General features: G+C 57.7%; 1 protein-coding gene across 1 annotated transcript in view; it reads left to right on the forward strand.

Annotated features, from left to right (window-relative positions):
• LOC140407594 (uncharacterized) overlaps positions 1-16,848 on the forward strand; it is a gene marked incomplete at its 3' end in the record, with an annotated part of 17,335 nt that extends 487 nt beyond the window's left edge. The window contains exons 2-5 of the mRNA XM_072494958.1: positions 1,722-2,652; positions 4,186-4,464; positions 12,749-12,889; positions 16,582-16,848. Coding sequence (XP_072351059.1) covers positions 1,740-2,652; positions 4,186-4,464; positions 12,749-12,889; positions 16,582-16,848 — 1,600 coding nt within the window. The remainder of the gene's footprint in view (positions 1-1,721; positions 2,653-4,185; positions 4,465-12,748; positions 12,890-16,581) is intronic.
• Between the last annotated feature and the right edge of the window lie 652 nt (positions 16,849-17,500).

The following is a 17,500-nucleotide window of genomic DNA, read 5'->3' on the forward strand; positions in this document are numbered from 1 at the left end:
AGTCCGGTAATAGTCGCCCCATTCAGAATTCCCAGGCCGTTTCGCCAACACTTGGGGGGGGGGGGGGGCAGTGTCAAGGGAAATGCCGGCTCGGAGGGAACCTCGGATTTGAGCCGGATGGGGAGGTGGGATGGTAAATTCGGAAATGGGAGGAGAAGGGGGATTAAGACGCGAAACGGCCGGAGGGGGGGGGGGGGCCTGTTGGAATTCGTGGCTCTTGAGAAGGTTAAGTTTGAACTGAGGGGAAGGATGGAGGGGTTCTACAATTCACGGGCATTATTCATGATGCACCTTCAAGAACTGGACAACATGGAACATGAATTTGGGGGGGGGGGGGGGCGGGGGGAGGGGGGGTGCGCTGCGTGTGTTAATGGCGACGACGGGCGATTCCTGACTCCTCTTCGTCTTTTGTCTGTGCGAACATGCGGGCAAATGTTTGGGGGGTTTGGCGGGAGGACGGGATCGTTGTCTAGCAAATCACTCACTTCACAAATTTGTCCCGTTGAATCGGGGAATCCAGCGGGAGATGTCTATACTCTAGGATTTGAGCGCTATAATCCAGGCCCACACTCCCCCCCCCCCCCCCGGTGCCAGTACTGAGGGAGCGCCGCACTGTCGGAGGTAGATGTCTATACTCTAGGATTTGAGCGCTATAATCCAGGCCCACACTCCCCCCGGTGCCAGTACTGAGGGAGTGCTGCACTGTCGGGGGTAGATGTCTATACTCTAGGATTTGAGCGCTATAATCCAGGCCCACACTCCCCCCGGTGCCAGTACTGAGGGAGTGCTGCACTGTCGGGGGTAGATGTCTATACTCTAGGATTTGAGCTCCATAATCCAGGCCCACACACCCCCCGGTGCCAGTACTGAGGGAGCGCCGCACTGTCGGAGGGAGATGTCTATACTCTAGGATTTGAGCGCTATAATCCAGGCCCACACTCCCCCCGGTGCCAGTACTGAGGGAGCGCTGCACTGTCGGAGAGAGATGTCCATACTCTAGGATTTGAGCTCCATAATCCAGGCCGACACTCCCCCCGGTGCCAGTACTGAGGGAGCTCCGCACTGTCGGGGGTAGATGTCTATACTCTCGGATTTGAGCTCCATAATCCAGGCCCACACTCCCCCCCTGTGCCAGTACTGAGTGAGCGCCGCACTGTCGGGGGTAGATGTCTATACTCTAGGATTTGAGCGCTATAATCCAGGCCGACACTCCCCCCGGTGCCAGTACTGAGGGAGCGCCGCACTGTCGGAGGGAGATGTATATACTCTAGGATTTGAGCGCTATAATCCAGGCCCACACTCCCCCCGGTGCCAGTACTGAGGGAGCTCCGCACTGTCGGAGGGAGATGTCTATACTCTAGGATTTGAGCGCTATAATCCAGGCCCACACTCCCCCCGGTGCCTGTACTGAGGGAGCGCCGCACTGTCGGAGGGGGATGTCTATACTCTAGGATTTGAGCTCCATAATCCAGGCCGACACTCCCCCCGGTGCCAGTACTGAGGGAGCGCTGCACTGTCGGAGGTAGATGTCTATATTCTAGGATTTGAGCGCTATAATCCGGGTCGACCCTCCCTCTGAGGCTGGAGGAGGTTACAGAGATAGGGAGGGGGGGGGGGGGGGGGGGCGAGGGAAGGATTTGAACAGGAGGGTGAGAGCTGTCGAGGCTGGATTGAGTTGACGTCTCTCACTGACGTTCTCTGTCTTTTCTGTTTCGGAACAGGTACCCCGAGTGGCAGCCATGTCTGAAGAGGTGAAGGTTGGTGTCTTGCTGCTGCTCCAGGCCTATCCCAAGGGAATCTTGCTGGCTGACCTTCCCCGGGCCTTCCAAGAGCTTCATGGCTGTTCCCTTGACCTCTCTTCGTTTGGCCACTCCCTAGGCCGCCTGGTGGATGATATGGCGGACACCCTGGTGAGGCAGACTGTGGGGGGTCAGCAGATTCTATTCCCCAGTTGGCCCGCCGCCTCGGAGAGCTGCAGCGACCCTCGGAAGCGCCCAGGGCCCAGGTCCGGGCCCTGCGGCCTAGCCAGGCCTGAGCCTGTCCGGCCTACTCCTTCCGCCGCCTGCAGGCGTACTGAACTTGGGGGTTCGCCTCTCTTCGGCCCACCTCCGTTGGGGCTCCCTCGTGCCCCGGTCCCGATGTGGTCCTCGGCGAGCAGGCCTCAGGCTTGCGGTCAAGGGCCTCGCTACCCCGCAGCCCACCCCGTACCCAACCGACACCAGCCCCGGCCTGCTCAGGTCCCCAAACACGCGCGCCCGTCAGGCCGCACCCCGGGGCCGGTTCCTCCGCGGGCCCGGAGGCCGGGACCCCTGGCTCTGGAGCGGCCCAAGCCGGCCTCTGCCCCCGGGGGGGCGGCGCAGGGGGAGGCCGCACCAGCTCCCCGTCCTCTCACGTACAGTCAGGCCGTGAAGACACCGTGGAAGGCTAGGCCGGGACCGGCAGCAGCAAGAGGGGACAGACCAACCATCAAGGCGACCGACTCAACGCTAAACGCCAATGAGTGGCCCTCCGCCATCGTCAACAGGAGGTCAGGGCTCCTCCCGGAGGGAGAGGGGGTTCAGGGGAAACTGGCGTCGCTTGGCAACGCCTGCGAGCCACCACAGAGAATGGAACAACAACCAAGGATGGGAGCGGTCACCTCACGAGCTCAAGGTACGACATGTTATGTTTCAACTCCTGGTACCACGTTATATTACTCTTGGTGGTAGTGTCGCGTTCTTTGTTGTTTGTTACAGAATGGTCCATTTGATGGGGACAGTGTAGAAGGAGCTTTACTCTGTATCTAACACCGTGCTGTACCTGTCCTGGGAGTGTTTGATGGGGACAGTGTAGAGGGAGCTTTACTCTGTATCTAACCCAGTGCTGTCCCTGTCCTGGGAGTGTTTGATGGGGACAGTGTGGAGGGAGCTTTACTCTGTATCTAACCCCGTGCTGTACCTGTCCTGGGAGTGTTTGATGGGGACAGTGTAGAGGGAGCTTTACTCTGTATCTAACCCCGAGCTGTACCTGTCCTGGGAGTGTTTGATGGGGACAGTGTAGAGGGAACTTTACTCTCTATCTAACACCGTGCTGTACCTGCCCTGGGAGTGTTTGATGGGGACAGTGTAGAGGGAGCTTTACTCTGTATCTAACCCCGAGCTGTACCTGTCCTGGGAGTGTTTGATGGGGACAGTGTAGAGCGAGCTTTACTCTGTATCGAACCCCGTGCTGTACCTGTCCTGGGAGTGTTTAATGGGGACAGTGTAGAGGGGGCTTTACTCTGTATCTAACCCCGTGCTGTACCTGTCCTGGGAGTGTTTGATGGGGACAGTGTAGAGGGAGCTTTACTCTGTATCTAACCCCGTGCTGTACCTGTCCTGGGAGTGTTTGATGGGGACAGTGTAGAGGGAGCTTTACTCTGTATCTAACCCCGTGCTGTACCTGTCCTGGGAGTGTTTGATGGGGACAGTGTAGAGGGAGCTTTACTCTGTATCTAACTCCGTGCTGTACCTGTCCTGGGAGTGTTTGATGGGGACAGTGCAGAGAGAGCTTTACTCTGTATCTAACCCCGTGCTGTATCTGTCCTGGGAGTGTTTGATGGGGACAGTGTAGAGGGAGCTTTACTCTGTATCTAACCCCGTGCTGTACCTGTCCTGCGAGTGTTTGATGGGGACAGTGTAGAGGGAGCTTTACTCTGTGTCTAACACCGTACTGTACCTGTCCTGGGAGTGTTTGATGGGGACAGTGTAGAGGGACCTTTCCTCTGTATCTAACCCCGTGCTGTACCTGTCCTGGGAGTGTTTGATGGGGACAGTGTAGAGGGAGCTTTACTCTGTATCTAACCCTGTGCTGTACCTGTCCTGGGAGTGTTTGATGGGGACAGTGTAGAGGGAGCTTTACTCTGTATCTAACCCCGTGCTGTCCCTGTCCTGGGAGTGTTTGATGGGGACAGTGTAGAGGGAGCTTTACTCTGTATCTAACCCCGTGCTGTACCTGTCCTGGGAGTGTTTGATGGGGACAGTGTAGAGGGAGCTTTACTCTGTATCTAACCCCGTGCTGTACCTGTCCTGGGAGTGTTTGATGGGGACAGTGTAGAGGGAGCTTTACTCTGTATCTAACCCCGTGCTGTACCTGTCCTGGGAGTGTTTGATGGGGACAGTGTCGAGGGAGCTTTACTCTGTATCTAACCCTCTGCCTGTCTGACAGATGCAATGGATGGTGGGGAACTTGCCGATTGGTTCCTGGAAGTCCTGGGAACGAAGTGCTACCGAGATGGACTGCGTGTCACGAAACTGGCAAAATTGTCTCTGGTGGAAAGACGGCAGGAGCTGGATGAAATGTTGACTGCAACGGGCTACGACTCGCTCACTGCCTTCCTCGCCCACCTTCCCGAGGTGGAGGTGGTGACAGACCGCGGTCCTCCGAACAATTTTCTGATCCGCCTGCGCCCCTCCTTCGACGGGCAGACACAGGAGACCCCAAATGGTGAGGCCCCGACATCTTACCTCAGATGACACACAGAGCTCACCGAGCATTTTGATCGCCGGAGACGTTGACTCGAGCATAGGGCCGAATGGGCCTCCTCCTGTTCCTGTGTAACAGGCTCGAGCAGGGGGCCGAATGGGCCTCCTCCTGTTCCTGTGTCACAGGCTCGGGGGGCTGAATGGGCCTCCTCCTGTTCCTGTGTAACAGGCTCGAGCAGGGGGCTGAATGGGTCTCCTCCTGTTCCTGTGTAACAGGCTCGAGCAGGGGGCTGAATGGGCCTCCTCCTGTTCCTGTGTAACAGGCAGGAGGAGGGGGCCGAATGGGCCTCCTCCTGTTCCTGTGTCACAGACTCGAGGAGGGGGCCGAATGGGCCTCCTCCTGTTCCTATGTAACAGGCTCAAGCAGGGGGCTGAATGGGCCTCCTCCTGTTCCTGTGTAACAGACTCGAGGAGGGGGCCGAATGGGCCTCCTCCTGTTCCTATGTAACAGGCTCAAGCAGGGGGCTGAATGGGCCTCCTCCTGTTCCTGTGTAACAGGCTCGAGCAGGGGGCTGAATGGGCCTCCTCCTGTTTCTGTGTAACAGGCTCGAGCAGGGCGCCGAATGGGTCTCCTCCTGTTCCTGTGTAACAGGCTCGAGCAGGGGGCTGAATGGGCCTCCTCCTGTTCCTGTGTAACAGGCTCGAGGGGCTGAATGGGCCTCCTCCTGTTCCTGTGTAACAGGCTCGAGGAGGGGGCTGAATGGGCCTCCTCCTGTTCCTGTGCAACAGGCTCGAGGAGGGGGATGAATGGGCCTCCTCCTGTTCCTGTGTAACAGGCTCGAGGAGGGGGCTGAATGGGCCTCCTCCTGTTCCTGTGTAACAGGCTCGAGCAGGGGGCTGAATGGGCCTCCTCCTGTCTCTGTGTAACAGGCTCGAGCAGGGGGCTGAATGGGCCTCCTCCTGTTTCTGTGTAACAGGCTCGAGCAGGGGGCCGAATGGGTCTCCTCCTGTTCCTGTGCAACAGGCTCGAGCAGGGGGCTGAATGGGCCTCCTCCTGTTCCTGTGTAACGGGCTTGAGGGGCTGAATGGGCCTCCTCCTGTTCCTGTGTAACAGGCTCGTGGAGGGTGCTGAATGGACCTCCTCCTGTTCCTGTGTAACCGACTCGAGGAGGGGGCTGAATGGGCCTCCTCCTGTTCCTGTGTAACAGATTCGAGGAGGGGGCTGAATGGGCCTCCTCCTGTTCCTGTGTAACAGGCTCGAGGAGGGGGATGAATGGGCCTCCTCCTGTTCCTGTGTAACTGGCTAGAGCAGGGGGCTGAATGGGCCTCCTCCTGTTCCTGTGTAACAGGCTCGAGGAGGGGGCTGAATGGGCCTCCTCCTGTTCCTGTGTAACAGACTCGAGGAGGGGGCCGAATGGGCTTCCTCCTGTTCCTATGTAACAGGCTCGAGCAGTGGGGCCGAATGGGCCTCCTCCTGTTCCTGTGTCACAGGCTCGAGCAGGGGGGCTGAATGGGCCTCCTCCTGTTCCTGTGTAACAGGCTCGAGGAGGGGGCTGAATGGGCCACCTCCTGTTCCCATGTAACAGGCTCGAGCAGGGGTCTGAATGGGCCTCCTCCTGTTCCTGTGTAACAGGCTCGTGGAGGGGGCTGAATGGGCCACCTCCTGTTCCTATGTAACAGGCTCGAGCAGGGAGCTGAATGGGCCTCCTCCTGTTCCTGTGTAACAGGCTCGTGGAGGGGGCTGAATGGACCTCCTCCTGTTCCTGTGTAACCGACTCGAGGAGGGGGTTGAATGGGCCTCCTCCTGTTCCTGTGTAACTGGCTCGAGCAGGGGGCTGAATGGGCCTCCTCCTGTTCCTGTGTAACAGGCTCGAGGAGGGGGCTGAATGGGCCACCTCCTGTTCCTATGTAACAGGCTCAAGCAGGGGGCTGAATGGGCCTCCTCCTGTTCCTGTGTAACTGGCTCGTGGAGGGGGCTGAATGGACCTCCTCCTGTTCCTGTGTAACCGACTCGAGGAGGGGGGTGAATGGGCCTCCTCCAGTTCCTGTGTAACAGGCTCGAGCAGGGGGCTGAATGGTCCTCCTCCTGTTCCTGTGTAACCGACTCGAGGAGGGGGCTGAATGGTCCTCCTCCTGTACCTGTGTCACAGGCTCGAGCAGAGGGGCTGAATGGACCTCCTCCTGTTCCTGTGTCACAGGCTCGAGCAGGGGGGCTGAATGGGCCTCCTCCTGTTCCTGTGTAACAGACTCGAGGCGGGGGCTGAATGGGCCTCCTCCTGTTCCTATGTAACAGGCTCGAGGAGCGGACTGAATGGGCCTCCTCCTGTTCCTGTGTAACGGGCTCGAGGAGGGGGCTGAATGGGCCTCCTCCTGTTCCTGTGTAACAGGCTAGAGCAGGGGGGCTGAATGGGCCTCCTCCTGTTCCTGAGTAACAGGCTCGAGGAGCTGAATGGGTCTCCTCCTGTTCCTGTGTCACAGGCTCGAGCAGGGGGCTGAATGGGCCTCCTCCTGTTCCTGTGTAACAGACTCGAGGAGGGGGCCGAATGGGCCTCCTCCTGTTCCTATGTAACAGGCTCAAGCAGGGGGCTGAATGGGCCTCCTCCTGTTCCTGTGTAACAGGCTCGAGCAGTGGGGCCGAATGGGCCTCCTCCTGTTCCTGTGTCACAGGCTCGAGCAGGGGGGCTGAATGGGCCTCCTCCTGTTCCTGTGTAACAGGCTCAAGCAGGGGGCTGAATGGGCCTCCTCCTGTTCCTGTGTAACAGGCTCGAGGAGGGGGCTGAATGGGCCTCCTCCTGTTCCTGTGTAACAGACTCGAGGAGGGGGCCGAATGGGCTTCCTCCTGTTCCTATGTAACAGGCTCGAGCAGTGGGGCCGAATGGGCCTCCTCCTGTTCCTGTGTCACAGGCTCGAGCAGGGGGGCTGAATGGGCCTCCTCCTGTTCCTGTGTAACAGGCTCGAGGAGGGGGCTGAATGGGCCACCTCCTGTTCCTATGTAACAGGCTCGAGCAGGGGTCTGAATGGGCCTCCTCCTGTTCCTGTGTAACAGGCTCGTGGAGGGGGCTGAATGGGCCACCTCCTGTTCCTATGTAACAGGCTCGAGCAGGGGGCTGAATGGGCCTCCTCCTGTTCCTGTGTAACAGGCTCGTGGAGGGGGCTGAATGGACCTCCTCCTGTTCCTGTGTAACCGACTCGAGGAGGGGGTTGAATGGGCCTCCTCCTGTTCCTGTGTAACTGGCTCGAGCAGGGGGCTGAATGGGCCTCCTCCTGTTCCTGTGTAACAGGCTCGAGGAGGGGGCTGAATGGGCCTCCTCCTGTTCCTGTGTAACAGGCTCGAGGAGCGGACTGAATGGGCCTCCTCCTGTTCCTGTGTAACCGACTCGAGGAGGGGGGTGAATGGGCCTCCTCCAGTTCCTATGTAACAGGCTCAAGCAGGGGGCTGAATGGGCCTCCTCCTGTTCCTATGTAACAGGCTCAAGCAGGGGGCTGAATGGGCCTCCTCCTGTTCCTGTGTAACAGGCTCGTGGAGGGGGCTGAATGGACCTCCTCCTGTTCCTGTGTAACCGACTCGAGGAGGGGGGTGAATGGGCCTCCTCCAGTTCCTGTGTAACAGGCTCGAGCAGGGGGCTGAATGGTCCTCCTCCTGTTCCTGTGTAACCGACTCGAGGAGGGGGCTGAATGGGCCTCCTCCTGTACCTGTGTCACAGGCTCGAGCAGTGGGGCCGAATGGGCCTCCTCCTGTTCCTGTGTCACAGGCTCGAGCAGGGGGCTGAATGGGCCTCCTCATGTTCCTGTGTAACAGACTCGAGCAGGGGGCTGAATGGCCCTCCTCCTGTTCCTATGTAACAGGCTCGAGCAGGGGTCTGAATGGGCCTCCTCCTGTTCCTGTGTAACAGGCTCGTGGAGGGGGCTGAATGGGCCACCTCCTGTTCCTATGTAACAGGCTCGAGCAGGGGGCTGAATGGGCCTCCTCCTGTTCCTGTGTAACAGGCTCGTGGAGGGGGCTGAATGGACCTCCTCCTGTTCCTGTGTAACCGACTCGAGGAGGGGGTTGAATGGGCCTCCTCCTGTTCCTGTGTAACTGGCTCGAGCAGGGGGCTGAATGGGCCTCCTCCTGTTCCTGTGTAACAGGCTCGAGGAGGGGGCTGAATGGGCCACCTCCTGTTCCTATGTAACAGGCTCAAGCAGGGGGCTGAATGGGCCTCCTCCTGTTCCTGTGTAACAGGCTCGTGGAGGGGGCTGAATGGACCTCCTCCTGTTCCTGTGTAACCGACTCGAGGAGGGGGGTGAATGGGCCTCCTCCAGTTCCTGTGTAACAGGCTCGAGCAGGGGGCTGAATGGTCCTCCTCCTGTTCCTGTGTAACCGACTCGAGGAGGGGGCTGAATGGGCCTCCTCCTGTACCTGTGTCACAGGCTCGAGCAGGGGGGCTGAATGGACCTCCTCCTGTTCCTGTGTCACAGGCTCGAGCAGGGGGGCTGAATGGGCCTCCTCCTGTTCCTGTGTAACAGACTCGAGGCGGGGGCTGAATGGGCCTCCTCCTGTTCCTATGTAACAGGCTCGAGGAGCGGACTGAATGGGCCTCCTCCTGTTCCTGTGTAACGGGCTCGAGGAGGGGGCTGAATGGGCCCCTCCTGTTCCTGTGTCACAGGCTCGAGCAGGGGGCTGAATGGGCCTCCTCCTGTTCCTGTGTAACAGGCTCGAGCAGGGGGCTGAATGGGCCTCCTCCTGTTCCTGTGTAACAGGCTCGAGCAGGGGGCTGAATGGGCCTCCCCCTGTTCCTGTGTAACAGGCTCGAGCAGGGGGCTGAATGGGCCTCCTCCTGTTCCTGTGTAACAGGCTCGAGCAGGGGGCTGAATGGGCCTCCTCCTGTTCCTGTGTAACAGGCTCGAGGGGCTGAATGGGCCTCCTCCTGTTCCTGTGTAACAGGCAGGAGGAGGGGGCCGAATGGGCCTCCTCCTGTTCCTGTGTCACAGACTCGAGGAGGGGGCCGAATGGGCCTCCTCCTGTTCCTATGTAACAGGCTCAAGCAGGGGGCTGAATGGGCCTCCTCCTGTTCCTGTGTAACAGACTCGAGGAGGGGGCCGAATGGGCCTCCTCCTGTTCCGATGTAACAGGCTCAAGCAGGGGGCTGAATGGGCCTCCTCCTGTTCCTGTGTAACAGGCTCGAGCAGGGGGCTGAATGGGCCTCCTCCTGTTTCTGTGTAACAGGCTCGAGCCGGGCGCCGAATGGGTCTCCTCCTGTTCCTGTGTAACAGGCTCGAGCAGGGGGCTGAATGGGCCTCCTCCTGTTCCTGTGTAACAGGCTCGAGGGGCTGAATGGGCCTCCTCCTGTTCCTGTGTAACAGGCTCGTGGAGGGGGCTGAATGGACCTCCTCCTGTTCCTGTGTAACCGACTCGAGGAGGGGGCTGAATGGGCCTCCTCCTGTTCCTGTGCAACAGGCTCGAGGAGGGGGATGAATGGGCCTCCTCCTGTTCCTGTGTAACAGGCTCGAGGAGGGGGCTGAATGGGCCTCCTCCTGTTCCTGTGTAACAGGCTCGAGCAGGGGGCTGAATGGGCCTCCTCCTGTTTCTGTGTAACAGGCTCGAGCAGGGGGCTGAATGGGCCTCCTCCTGTTTCTGTGTAACAGGCTCGAGCAGGGGGCCGAATGGGTCTCCTCCTGTTCCTGTGTAACAGGCTCGAGCAGGGGGCTGAATGGGCCTCCTCCTGTTCCTGTGTAACGGGCTTGAGGGGCTGAATGGGCCTCCTCCTGTTCCTGTGTAACAGGCTCGTGGAGGGGGCTGAATGGACCTCCTCCTGTTCCTGTGTAACCGACTCGAGGAGGGGGCTGAATGGGCCTCCTCCTGTTCCTGTGTAACAGGCTCGAGGAGGGGGATGAATGGGCCTCCTCCTGTTCCTGTGTAACAGGCTCGAGGAGGGGGCTGAATGGGCCCCTCCTGTTCCTGTGTAACAGATTCGAGGAGGGGGCTGAATGGGCCTCCTCCTGTTCCTGTGTAACAGGCTCGAGGAGGGGGCTGAATGGGCCTCCTCCTGTTCCTGTGTAACAGGCTCGAGCAGGGGGCTGAATGGGCCTCCTCCTGTTCCTGTGTAACAGGCTCGAGGAGGGGGATGAATGGGCCTCCTCCTGTTCCTGTGTAACAGACTCGAGGAGGGGGCCGAATGGGCTTCCTCCTGTTCCTATGTAACAGGCTCGAGCAGTGGGGCCGAATGGGCCTCCTCCTATTCCTGTGTCACAGGCTCGAGCAGGGGGGCTGAATGGGCCTCCTCCTGTTCCTGTGTAACAGGCTCGAGGAGGGGGCTGAATGGGCCACCTCCTGTTCCTATGTAACAGGCTCGAGCAGGGGTCTGAATGGGCCTCCTCCTGTTCCTGTGTAACAGGCTCGTGGAGGGGGCTGAATGGGCCACCTCCTGTTCCTGTGTAACAGGCTCGTGGAGGGGGCTGAATGGGTCTCCTCCTGTTCCTGTGTAACAGGCTCGTGGAGGGGGCTGAATGGGCCTCCTCCTGTTCCTGTGTAACAGGCTCGTGGAGGGGGCTGAATGGACCTCCTCCTGTTCCTGTGTAACCGACTCGAGGAGGGGGGTGAATGGGCCTCCTCCAGTTCCTGTGTAACAGGCTCGAGCAGGGGGCTGAATGGTCCTCCTCCTGTTCCTGTGTAACCGACTCGAGGAGGGGGCTGAATGGGCCTCCTCCTGTTCCTGTGTCACAGGCTCGAGCAGGGGGGCTGAATGGACCTCCTCCTGTTCCTGTGTCACAGGCTCGAGCAGGGGGGCTGAATGGGCCTCCTCCTGTTCCTGTGTAACAGACTCGAGGAGCGGACTGAATGGGCCTCCTCCTGTTCCTGTGTAACGGGCTCGAGGAGGGGGCTGAATGGGCCCCTCCTGTTCCTGTGTCACAGGCTCGAGCAGGGGTCTGAATGGGCCTCCTCCTGTTTCTGTGTAACAGGCTCGAGGAGGGGGATGAATGGGCCTCCTCCTGTTCCTGTGTAACAGGCTCGAGGGGCTGAATGGGCCTCCTCCTGTTCCTGTGTAACAGGCTCGAGGAGGGGGCTGAATGGGCCTCCTCCTGTTCCTGTGTAACAGGCTCGAGCAGGGGGCTGAATGGGCCTCCTCCTGTTCCTGTGTCACAGGCTCGAGCAGGGGGCTGAATGGACCTCCTCCTGTTCCTGTGTAACAGGCTCGAGGGGCTGAATGGGCCTCCTCCTGATCCTGTGTAATAGGTTCGAGGGGCTGAATGGGCCTTAGCCTGTTCCTGTGTAGCAGGTTCGAGGAGGGTGCTGAATGGGCCTCCTCCTGTTCCTGTGTAACAGACTCGAGGAGGGTGCTGAATGGGCCTCCTCCTGTTCCTGTGTAACAGGCTCGAGGAGGGGCTGAATGGGCCTCCTCCTGTTCCTGTGTAACAGGCTCGAGGGGCTGAATGGGCCTCCTCCTGATCCTGTGTAATAGGTTCGAGGGGCTGAATGGGCCTTAGCCTGTTCCTGTGTAGCAGGTTCGAGGCGGGGGCTGAATGGGCCTCCTCCTGTTCCTGTGTAACAGACTCGAGGAGGGTGCTGAATGGGCCTCCTCCTGTTCCTGTGTAACAGGCTCGAGGGGCTGAATGGACCTCCTCCTGTTCCTGTGTAATAGGCTCGAGGAGGGGGCTGAATGGGCCTCCTCCTGTTCCTGTGTAACAGGCTCGAGCAGGGGGCTGAATGGGCCTCCTCCTGTTCCTGTGTAACAGGCTCGAGCAGGGGGCTGAATGGGCCTCCTCCTGTTCCTGTGTAACAGGCTCGAGCAGGGGGCTGAATGGGTCTCCTCCTGTTCCTGTGTCACAGGCTCGAGGAGCTGAATGGGCCTCCTCCTGTTCCTGTCTAACAGGCTTGAGGGGCTGAATGGGCCTCCTCCTGTTCCTGTGTAACAGGCTCGAGCAGGGGGCTGAATGGGTCTCCTCCTGTTCCTGTGTCACAGGCTCGAGGGGCTGAATGGGCCTCCTCCTGTTCCTGTCTAACAGGCTCGAGGGGCTGAATGGGCCTCCCCCTGTTCCTGTGTAACAGGCTCGAGCAGGGGGGCTGAATGGACCTCCTCCTGTTCCTGTGTAACAGGCTGGAGCAGGGGGGCTGAATGGGCCTCCTCCTGTTCCTGTGTAACAGACTCGAGGGGCTGAACGGGCCTCCTCGTGTTCCGCGAGATAGTGAGGCCTGGAATTAGCGGAGGGGGCTTAGGCGAGGCCTGGGAGCATGGCGCTGGAGGAGGGCGGGATGTTTTCTCTCAGTTGTGAAGTCCGACCTGTCCATGGCTCTTCCTGACCATTCCCGTTTTCCCCCCCCCCTTTAGCCGAAACCCCCCCTGTGGCCTGCTCACCTCCGAACCACATCTCCTCGGCCCACGGAACGCAGGGATCTTCGGAGAGCGCGTCAGGACAGAATTTCACCAGGCAGCAAAGTGAGGTGGCCATCGTCTCGCCCAGTACCATCCGTGAGTGATGATTGCATCATGGTTAGGGACAATGGCGTCTTATTATCGGGGCACGTTCCCCGCTACTCCAGGGTGATCCTGGGTGGGCGCATGCTAGCACAGTGGTTAGCACTATAGCTTCTCAGTGCCAGGGTCCCAGGTTCGATTCCCCGCTGGGTCACTGTCTGTGCGGAGTCTGCACGTCCTCCCCGTGTCTGCGTGGGTTTCCTCCGGGTGCTCCGGTTTCCTCCCACAGTCCAAAGATGTGCAGGTGAGGTGGATTGGCCGTGTTAAATTGTCCCTTAGTGTCCAAAGATGTACAGGTTAGGTGGATTGGCCGTGTTAAATTGTCCCTTAGTGTCCAAAGATGTGCAGGTGAGGTGGATTGGCCGTGTTAAATTGTCCCTTAGTGTCCAAAGATGTACAGGTTAGGTGGATTGGCCGTGTTAAATTGTCCCTTAGTGTCCAAAGATGTACAGGTTAGGTGGACTGGCCATGTTAAATTGTCCCTTAGTGTCCAAAGATCTACAGGTTAGGTGGATTGGCCGTGTTAAATTGTCGCTTAGTGTCCAAAGATGTACAGGTTAGGTGGATTGGCCGAGTTAAATTGTCCCTTAGTGTCCAAAGATGTACAGGTTAGGTGGATTGGCCGTGTTAAATTGTCCCTTAGTGTCCAAAGATGAACAGCTTAGGTGGATTGGCCGTGTTAAATTGTCCCTTAGTGTCCAAAGATGTACAGGTTAGGGGGATTGGCCGTGTTAAATTGTCCCTTAGTGTCCAAAGATGAACAGGTTAGGTGGATTGGCCGTGTTAAATTGTCCTTTAGTGTCCAAAGATGTACAGGTTAGGGGGATTGGCCGTGTTAAATTGTCCCTTAGAGTCAAAAGATGTACAGCTTAGGTGGATTGGCCGTGTTAAATTGTCCCTTAGTGTCCAAAGATGTACAGGTTAGGTGGATTGGCCGTGATAAATTGTCCCTTAGTGTCCAAAGGTGTACAGTTTAGGTGGATTGGCCGTGTCAAATTGTCCCCTAGTGTCCAAAGATGTACAGGTTAGGTGGATTGGCCGTGTTAAATTGTCCCTTAGTGTCCAAAGATGTACAGGTTAGGTGGATTGGCCGCGATAAATTGTCCCTTAGTATCTAAAGATGTACAGTTTAGGTGGATTGGCCGTGTTAAATTGTCCCTTAGTGTCCAAAGATGAACAGGTTAGGTGGATTGGCCGTGTTAAATTGTCCCTTAGTGTCCAAAGATGTACAGGTTAGGTAGATTGGCCGTGTTAAATTGTCCCTTAGTGTCCAAAGATGTACAGGTTTGGTGGATTGGCCCTGTTAAATTGTCCCTTAGTGTCCAAAGATGTACAGGTTAAGTGGATTGGCCGTGATATATTGTCCCTTAGTGTCCAAAGATGTACAGGTTAGGTGGATTGGCCGTGTTAAATTGTCCCTTAGTGTCCAAAGATGTACAGGTTAGGTGGATTGGCCGTGTTAAATTGTCCCTTAGTGTCCAAAGATGTACAGGTTAGGTGGATTGGCCGTGTTAAATTGTCCCTTAGTGTCCAAAGATGTGCAGGTTAGGTGGATTGGCCGTGTTAAATTGTCCCTTAGTGTCCAAAGATGTGCAGGTTAGGTGGATTGGCCGTGTTAAATTGTCCCTTAGTGTCCAAAGATGTACAGGTTAGGTGGATTGGCCGTGTTAAATTGTCCCTTAGTGTCCAAAATTGCCCTTAGTGTTGGGTGGGGTTACTGGGTTATGGGGATAGGGTGGAGGTGTTGACCTTGGGTAGGGTGCTCTTTCCAAGAGCCGGTGCAGACTCGATGGGCCGAATGGCCTCCTTCTGCGCTGTAAATTCTATGATATCTCTGAATAAGCCAAGCCGCGACGGTCAGGTATTGGAAAAGCATTTTGTTTGGCTTCTGGTAAATAGAAGGTGAAACGGACAAGGGGGGGGGGTGTTTTTCCGTCCCGGCTAATGGGCTGTGGTTGGACTGGGGAGGTCCCCGTGGAGTAAATGTGCTCTGGCTGTCTGCAGAGATGTGTTTCAGGGCTTTGGTGGGGGGGGGGGGGGGGGGGGCGGGGCGGTGATGAGAGCATTGCTTGGTGGAGCTCAGAAAGGCAGTGGTGCGGGGAGCTTGCGAGGATTGTTGGGAAGAGCAAAGGAAAGGCAGTGTTATCTCCCAATCGGAAAGTTTCAACGACAAAAAAAACTTCAAAGCAGAGCCGTCTCCTCTGGAGGCAAGGACGGGGTCAGCACAGCCCAGTTGCAGAGAGTGACACACCGCCTGACCCCCCCCCCCCCCCCCCCCAAAGCCTGTCCATCACCCATAAGAACACAAGTCAGGAGTGTGATGGAATGCCTGGGTGAGTGCAGCTCCCGATAACACTCGAGAAGCTCGACACCATCCAGGACAAAGAAGCCCCCGCTTGATTGCTCCCCCTTCCACAAACATTCAAACCCCCCACCACCGACGCACAGTGGCAGCCGTGTGTGCCGCCTACAAGATGCCCTGCAGCAACTCACCAAGGTTCCTTTGTCAGGGCCCTCCAAACCCACGGCCGCTACCATCTAGCAGGACGAGGGCAGCACGGCAGCGCTGGGGATAGCACAATTGCTTCACAGCTCCAGGGTCCCGGGTTCGATTCCCGGCTGGGGTCACTGTCTGTGCGGAGTCTGCCCGTCCTCCCCGCGTGTGCGTGGGTTTCCTCCGGATGCTCCGGTTTCCTCCCACAGTCCAAAGACGTGCAGGGTAGGCGGATTGGCCGTGACCAATTGCCCTTAGTGTCCAAAGATTGCCCTTAGTGTTGGGTGGAGGTGTTGACCTTGGGACGCTCCCCACCCCAGTTTAAGTTTCAGACACTAGTTTCGGAACCAATTTCACCCCCCACCCAATGGAATGTGATATTCCGTCATGTTATGATCACTGTTACCGAGACGATCATTTATCATGAGATCTTTAATTAATTCTGGCTGACCCTCTCTCGGTGCCAGTACTGAGGGAGCGCTGCACGAGCGCTGTCGGAGGTAGATGTCTATACTCTAGGATTTGAGCTCCATAATCCAGGCCCACACTCCCCCCGGTGCCAGTACTGAGGGAGCGCCGCACTGTTGGAGGTAGATGTCTATACTCTAGGATTTGAGCTCCATAATCCAGGCCCACACTCCGCCTGGTGCCAGTACTGAGGGAGCGCCGCACTGTCGGAGTTAGATGTCTATACTCTAGGATTTGAGCGCTATAATCCAGGCCCACACTCCCCCCGGTGCCAGTACTGAGGGAGCGCCGCACTGTCGGAGTTAGATGTCTATACGCTAGGATTTGAGCTCCATAATCCAGGGTGCTATTTCCGGGAGCCGGTGCAGACTCAATGGGCCGAATGGCCTCCTTCTGCACTGTAAATTCTATGATAATCTATGATTAATCTAGGACAAAGGTTCGGCACAACATCGTGGGCCAAAGGGCCTGTTCTGTGCTGTATTTCTCTATGTTCTATGTTCAACAGCTGCAACGGTTCGAGAAAGCAACTCGCCCATCACCTTCTGAAGGGCAACGAGGGAAAGGCAATGAATGCCGCCCTAGCCAGCGACGCAGGCATCCCCGTAGATGAATTTCAAACAAAAATATCTCCCTCGGTTTGTGACTGCCTCCAACCCCCGCCAAACCCCCGATGATTGAATCCCACGTGTAACAGGAGCGTTGTCCCGTCTGTTTTGCGCAGAGCTGTGTCGGACACTGGCCATGAGCGTGCTCACACTTGACCAAGGCGGATTGACGCTCCAAGCATTCAGCGCGCTCTTCCGGCGGGCGTACGGCCACGACCTGCTGGACCTGGTGACGGACATGGGATACCGGTCGCTCGTGGACTTCTTGCAGGAGATTCCGGGAGCGCGGCTCATCGACGTGCACTGCCTGGCCACGTGCAGGGTCCAGCTGGCGATGGACGGCCTTCGGGAGAGCGAGGAGCTGGCGCGGGACAGCAGGGCAGGCAAGTAACGGGTCCTGGACGTCAGCTCCTGAATCCAGGCCGACGCTCCCCGCCCCAGTTTAAGTTTCAGACACTAGTTTCGGAACCAATTTCACCCCCCACCCAATGGAATGTGATATTCCGTCATGTTATGATCACTGTTACCGAGACGATCATTTATCATGAGATCTTTAATTAATTCTGGCTGACCCTCTCTCGGGTGCCAGTACTGAGGGAGCGCTGCACTGTCGGAGTTAGATGTCTATACTCTAGGATTTGAGCGCTATAGTCCAGGTCCACACTGCCCCCGGTGCCAGTACTGAGGGAGCGCTGCACTGTCGGTGGGAGATGTATATACTCTAGGATTTGAGCTCCATAATCCAGGCCGATACTCCCCCCGGTGCCAGTACTGAGGGAGCGCTGCACTGTCGGAGGGAGATGTCTATACTCTAGGATTTGAGCTCCATAATCCAGGCCGACACTCCCCCCGGTGCCAGTACTGAGGGAGCGCTGCACTGTCGGAGGGAGATGTCTATACTCTAGGAATTGAGCTCCATAATCCAGGCCCACACTCCCCCCGGTGCCAGTACTGAGCGAGCGCTGCACTGTCGGAGGTAGATGTCTATACTCTAGGATTTGAGCGCTATAATCCAGGCCGACACTCCCCCCGGTG

The sequence above is a fragment of the Scyliorhinus torazame genome, unplaced genomic scaffold (assembly GCF_047496885.1).
Source record: "Scyliorhinus torazame isolate Kashiwa2021f unplaced genomic scaffold, sScyTor2.1 scaffold_1624, whole genome shotgun sequence".
In the NCBI taxonomy this organism is placed as follows: domain Eukaryota; kingdom Metazoa; phylum Chordata; class Chondrichthyes; order Carcharhiniformes; family Scyliorhinidae; genus Scyliorhinus; species Scyliorhinus torazame.